At 53.0% G+C, this 6860-nt stretch overlaps 1 protein-coding gene across 1 annotated transcript in view; it reads left to right on the top strand.

Moving 5' to 3' along the window:
* Positions 1 to 6860, top strand: part of POR (cytochrome p450 oxidoreductase) — an 80102-nt gene that overhangs the window by 67545 nt on the left and 5697 nt on the right. The window contains exons 4-7 of the mRNA XM_019646834.1: positions 3552 to 3680; positions 5221 to 5370; positions 5938 to 6062; positions 6524 to 6613. Coding sequence (XP_019502379.1) covers positions 3552 to 3680; positions 5221 to 5370; positions 5938 to 6062; positions 6524 to 6613 — 494 coding nt within the window. The remainder of the gene's footprint in view (positions 1 to 3551; positions 3681 to 5220; positions 5371 to 5937; positions 6063 to 6523; positions 6614 to 6860) is intronic.

The following is a 6860-nucleotide window of genomic DNA, read 5'->3' on the forward strand; positions in this document are numbered from 1 at the left end:
CCCTGCCTCACCCTCAGCCTCTCCTTTTCAGCATTCGCCAGTATGAGCTTGTGGTCCACGCTGACATAGACATGGCCAAGGTGTACATGGGTGAGATGGGCCGCCTGAAGAGCTACGAGAACCAGAAACCGTGAGTGGAGGGCATGGTTGGGGACCAGGCCCTGTGGCCCTTGGTTCACCTGTCTCAGGTTTCTGGAGATAGCAAACAACTGGTAGTCCTGTGTATCCCCGCAGACCCCATCCCGTGGGGCGTCCTTATCTCCACCCTTGTCCAGGAGTGGGTTTAGGTGGGGGCACCCACATTTTCATCTCCACCGCACAGGAGTTCATGAGGTCCAGAGCTGAGACACGGGAAGCTGCTCAGTGCTCAGGGCCCACAGGACCCCTCCCCACCCAGAGGTCCCTCAGTCCAGGGCATAGCCTCTGAGACTGGCACTTGCTCAGTTTGTACTTAAACGCTGTGAAATTTTGCTCTGTGAATATCTTGGGGTGGGGGATGCATAGCAGTTCCTGGATCAGGACATAGCAAGTTCACTTCTGGGTCTGGGTTGAACTTTGGCAGAAGGGCACATTTCCTTAAATTCTGCCTCAATATTTGGACTTTTTGTCCGAAAACATAGTGTTCCTCTCTTGGGCCCCAGACTGGCCTTACTTCTGGGTGCTGCTGACTCCTGCTGGAACCACCCAGAAGAGTCCTCCCTTTACCCCTAGGATTCAAGACCAGCAGCCCTGCTATAGACTTTAGAGAGTAAAAGTTCATCTCCTGTTCATGCTGCAGTCCAGGGCACGCGGGGGAGGGAGCCCTGCTCTACACAGTCACTCGGGGACCCAGGCACCTTTCATCTCGGGAGCATCTTCAAAGGCCTAGTCCTCCTTTGCAGTTAGCTTACCAATGAGTACCAAAGGTGGAGGGTCTTCCAGGCTCTTCAGGGCCAGCCTCACTTTCCATATCTGTAAATGGGGACACTGATAACCTAGCTCCATCCACTTTGTGTGGTTGCCAGGAGCGTTGCCTGGGATTGGGCTGGGAGAACCCTTTCCATNTTCTAGGAGTTTTATGGTCTCAGGTCTTACATTTAAGTCTTTAATCCATTTTGAATTTGTTCTTGTATATGGCATAAGGAGGTGGTCCAGTTTCAGTTTTTTGCATCCTTCTAGAGCTTCTTTGTGCTCAAATAAAAAACACAGAGGCTCTTATACTTTTTTAAAACGCAAAAGTGGCAAATGACATACACTGTTATAGACCATGCTTTTTTTCTGACTTAATGATACATCTTGGAGATCCTTCCATAGCAATTCAAATACACCTCCCTCGTTCTCTATTATAGCTGCGTAAGGATTCCATTATGTGATCATAAGTACTGTATTTGTTTCAACACTCCCCTTTGATGGGCACTTGGAATATTTCTAATCTTAAACTCTTACAAATGATGCGGCTGTGATTGTGTAGATCAATTTTGCACATTTGCAAATACAATAAAATCCCAGAAGTGGAATTACTGGGTCAAAGCCATATGAATTTGTAATTGTGATAGAAGCTGCCACATTGCCCCCCATAGGGGTCACACCAGGACACTCTCATTAGCAATGTGGGAGAAAACCTGTTCCTCAAAGCCTTGCCAACATAGTTTATTATCAAAGTTTGGAGTTTTGCCAGTTTTCTAAGTTAAAAAAAAATGATATCTCTGTGTAGTCCTAATTTGCATTTTTTTAATGAATGAGGTTAAGCAGATTTTCATATATTAATGGCATTTATTTTTTTTATAGATTCTCTGTTCAAATATTTTGCTCATTTTTCTGTTGGGATTGATCTTTCTCAAGGAATTCTTTAAAATTATTAGGGAGCTTTACCCCTTGTCTGTGATCTGAGTTAAAAATATTTTTCCCGGGCTGGCCGAGTGGCTCAGTTGGTTAAGAGTTGGTTTAAGAGCGCGAGCTCTGAGCAACAGGGCCGCTGGTTCGATTCCCACATGGGCCAGTGACGCTTCACCTGAGCTGAGTTGTCACTGAGCTGCCAACAGGTGGCAGGATGGCTCAGCTGGTGTAACAACAAGATTGCCTGTTCAATGGTGGGCTATGCCCGCCAGCAACTAAGACTGAACTTGGCACCTTGAGCTGAGCTGCCGCCCGGATGGCTCAGTGGATAGAGTGTGTGCTTTTAACAAGGCTGTCAGTTCGACTCCCGCATGGGATGGTGGCTACGCCCACCCTCAACTAAGATTGAACACAGCACCTTGAGCTTAGAGGCCATGAGCTGCCACCGGGCAGCCAGATGGCGACTGATGCCCTCCACAACGAAAATTGAAGAACAACAACTTGGCTGGTCCCCTTCCCCAATTCCTCAACACTGTTCCCCTCCCGCAACTCTCTAATAAAATCTTTAAAAAAAATTTTTTTCCCCCAGTTAATAGTTTGTTTTGACTTGGCTTATCATGTGTGTTTATTTGTTTTGCCATGTAAAAGTTACAAGTCCACTTTATTATTCTTTCTATGACTTCTGGACTTTTGAGTCATCATTTGAAAGACCTTCCCCAGTCTGAAGAGATAAAGGAATTCTCTCATGTTTTCTTCTAGTACTTTTACAGTTTCATTTTTCATATTTAAAATTAAATCTGTTGGGGATTTTTCCTGGTATAAGATGTAAGGCATCCAGCACTGCTTTTCTTACACAGCTAAGTTCCATGTAATAGAGGCCATCTGTTCCCCCACTGGTTTTATCATATACAAAATCTCCATCGGTTTTTTGGGTCTATTTTCTTATTTTTCTATTCTAGTACTTTGATTTAACAGTCTGTGTAGGTACAATATCATACTGTTTTAATTATTGAGGTTTTATACCTTTTTTTTTAAGATTTTATTGGGGAATTGGGGGAGGGAACAGCATTGGGGAATCGGGCAAGGGGAACAGACAAGTTGCTGTCCTTTTGTTCTTCAGTCTAGTTGTGGAGGACATTGCTTCACTGGCCCATGTTGGTATTATCATTGCGCTCTTCCTGGGTGAGGCAGGTCGGTCACTGGCATCTGGACGGCCGCTCACGGCGGCTCATGGCAGCTCGCGGCAGCTCACACCAGCTGCCAGCCGCTCACGCTAGCTGCCAGCCACTCACAGTAGCTTATGGCAGCCCACTGCAGCTCCACTGCAGCCCACGCCGTCACCAGCTACTCACAGCAGCCCAGCTCCAGGTCGAGCTGTTGTTCACCATCTTAGCTGTAGAGGGCAGTGTCACTGGCCCTCATATGTGGGATCCAAACCGGGGTCCTCTGGCGTCCCAAGCCAGTTCTTAACCAACACACCACTCGGCCGGCCCCAGATGTCATTTTAAAAGCTGTGCAAAGGGTGACCTTGTGTAAGATTACAGTGATGGCTGGAGTCAGCTGGGTGGCCTGCGCCCCGTCCACCACAGGAGCTGTGGCAGTGAGATGCTAGCCCAGAGTGACTTAGAAAGGACTTGTGGCAAGAAGGAAAGAGGGTGCCCTTAGACGCTCCACCGTCCTGGCCTGCCCTGTGGCTCCTAGCCCCTCACGGACCCCACATGTCTGGCCTTCCCTAGGGCAGGAACATCATCGTGTTCTACGGCTCCCAGACGGGGACCGCCGAGGAATTTGCCAACCGCTTGTCCAAGGACGCCCACCGCTACGGGATGCGGGGCATGTCAGCAGACCCTGAGGAGTACGACTTGGTGAGCTGTCCCCACGCTCTGGTCTTTCCTCCCATTAAGGAAGGTGTCCCTTCAAGGGCTGAGTTAGCAAAAGGACAGACAGGAATCGATGTCTCCTGTCATTTGTACTAGCAGCCAGGTGGCCTCGGGTTTAAGGACATGAAGAACACCTGGCCCAGGTATGCACTTGTGAGCTCCCAGCACTGCTTATGCCAGCCATCCATGCTCTGTGCTGTGCGCTTTATAAGTGCTGGGCAGGTGCTGGTAGAAGTGCCTTGGGTGTGGCTTTAAAAATGAAAGGGTCTCAGCAGGTCAGCAGGGGACCTGTTTCCCACCTCCCCCACAGCACCACCCAAACTGCAGCGTCAGGGGAGCTGGATTGAGGAGTGGGTGAATCGCCTTCGATCAGGCTCTGCCCTGACTGCCCGTGTGACCCTGGGCGAGCCCCATCTTTACAGATGAGAAAGGAGGGCGTTGAACGATGGACGGCTATCTCTGGGAACCCTTCTGCTGGGCTTTGAAATGAGGCTGTAAACTCCTGTGTCTGAGCCGGAGCAGAGGAGTGGGGACAGAGCCTGAGGGAAGCGTGCAGCTTGGGGAGGGGCCGGGAGAGCCTGAGAATTGGGAGGGCCAGCCACTACCCTTGTTTGGAACTGTAGGGTCGCCCCCCCCCCATCACCCCTTTGGGCCACTGCAGGGCCGAGCAGTATTCAGCCCCTGCTTCTGGCCTCACTGCCCCCAGGCTGTCTGAGGGCTGTCAGAGGAGGCTCTCCTTGCTCATTCTGCCCCTGGATTAGCTCCTTGGTCCTGTTCTTCCCCTCCCATGCGCACTTCTCCAGTGTGCAAGAAACTTCCAGCAGTGTGCTTGCCTGTTTCTGGGCCAGGAGAACTAATGTCCGCCAGACCCCTGCCCCAGGTGGAGGCAGTGGACAGGGAAGGGGGAGCTGATACTGAGGCCCCCAGGTGGGGAGGAGGCTGGCAGGGAGCCCCTGGTCCTCAGAAGAAGCTTCCAGGGAGTTGCCTTCCTGTGTCTCCCCAATGGGATCATTGCCAGTCATCACCCAGCTGCTCCTGCAGCTCCAACAACACAACAAATGTTCTTTCCCTCAGAACCACCCTCTCCTGAGCACCAGCTGTTCTTGAACATGGATTCCATCTCCCAAACCAAAGCGCCACCGCCTGCCCCCCTTCCCACCACCACCTTCCGCCTTCTGTCTTAGGGAAAGGCACCACTACCTGTCTGTCTCCAGACCTGGGTTTTGAGTTGGTGAACCGTTGGCTAGGAATTAGTGAGAGCCTAGCCCCTGTTGTGCTCTAGAGACTTTGTGGGACAATAATGTCCACCTGTGGTGGCCCAGGGCCAGTGCACAGGGAACCATGTTCTGAGTGCCAGCGGGTAGCACGAAACCCAGCCGGTTTGTGCCTGTCAACACCCTTTTCTCTGTAAATGCCCTTCCATTTGAACCCTGGACTCCCTGTGTGTACCCCGTCAGGCACAGACCTGACCTAGAGCAGACTGAGTCATGGTCGCTGGGCCCGGACCCTGCCCTTCTCTCTCTAGGCCGACCTGGGCAGCCTGTCAGAGATAGAGAACTCCTTGGCAGTGTTCTGCATGGCCACCTACGGCGAGGGGGACCCCACTGACAATGCCCAGGACTTCTACGACTGGCTCCAGGAGACGGACGTGGACCTATCTGGAGTCAAGTATGCGGTGAGTCCCCCGTCTTTACTCAGGTGGCTCCCTGTGGGCTCCCAGCTGGTAGCCTGAGGCACTTCGCCTCGGCGTCCAGACCTCCATGTCCAATAGGAAATCCTCCAGGTCTCACATCGCTGTGATCAGCTAGGGCAGGCCCAGGTGGCAGGACTGGGGGCCTGGAGGGGAGCTCATGGCAGGGAGCCCCGGCTAAGGCTGTTAATAGGGCAAGCCCCTCTTCCACCCTGGGCCCCAGCACTAAGAGCTTCTCCCACGTCCCCAGCCCCACTTTGCCCCAAGGGATATTTGTTGCTGGAGACTAAAGGCAAGAAAGGTCTGGCGGGATGACCAAGATCCGGTCGGGCAAGGGGAGCCTGATGGGAGGGTGAATTGCCCCTGCTGGCCACCCAGGGTTGAGGTTTAGAGGCTGGCTTTGGAGGGCGGCTCAGGGCTGTCAGTCACCGAAACAAAGCCACTTCCAGGGGCCAAAGGTGTCCCACCTCACAGTGCTGCCCAGCAGCTTGGCCAGCACTGCATGGAAACCTGCCACCGGCCAGGCCTCAGGCCCGCCCCTCTGTCACACAGGTGTTTGGCCTTGGGAACAAGACCTATGAGCACTTCAATGCCATGGGCAAGTACGTGGACAAGCGTCTGGAGCAGCTTGGTGCCCAGCGGATCTTTGATCTGGGGATGGGCGACGATGATGGCAAGTGAGTGCCCCAGACCCAGCCCTGCATGCTAGGCCCCCTCCCTGGCTGCCAGAAGCCCCCTCAGGAGTAGGGGTTGGCTGTGGCCCACGAGGGGTGTGCAAAGCCACAGTGTCTGCTGAAACTCCGTGACACACAAAGAAAGGGAGTCAGCCCACCCACCCCCGAACCCCTACTGAGCGAGCTTTTTTTGCTTTTCTTCAACCTCCTGGCCTGCCCAGTTCAGAAAGAAGCTGCCCATGGTTAGCGCAGACATTCTAGACACTTTCTGATACGTTGGGTTACATCATTGAGCAGGCAGCATGAAATGAATCCTCAAGCTCTGGGAGGCTGCTGAGAATAGGGTTGAAGCTAGCCTGGCAGCCCCATCTGGCACCCGGGTTGTTGGAGAAGCCAGCTCATTGCCGGGTCTCATTGCCACGATTGGGTGGCCCGGGGCCTGGCTCATTACCTTCTTTCTCCAGCCTGGAGGAGGATTTTATCACGTGGAGAGAGCAATTCTGGCCGGCTGTGTGTGAGCACTTTGGAGTGGAAGCCACTGGAGAGGAATCCAGGTGAGTGTGTGCCCCAGAGTGCGCTGTGGACTGTGGGTGAGTTCCGCTTGAGAATGGGAGACCTGGCCTGGTGCGGTGGCAGCAGGAGAGCAGGCTGGCGGAAGCTGTCAGATGCAGGAGGGTCCCAGGTCACAGGCTAAGGCTGTGTCTAACGTGATGGGCTCTCCTTACCTTCTCACAGAACCACCTGGAAGTCTGCTGAACCGCAGGCTGCCCCACGCTTTCCCTGGCTCTGTGCTGGCTCCCT

This window comes from Hipposideros armiger, unplaced genomic scaffold (assembly GCF_001890085.2).
Source record: "Hipposideros armiger isolate ML-2016 unplaced genomic scaffold, ASM189008v1 scaffold_107, whole genome shotgun sequence".
Taxonomy (NCBI): domain Eukaryota; kingdom Metazoa; phylum Chordata; class Mammalia; order Chiroptera; family Hipposideridae; genus Hipposideros; species Hipposideros armiger.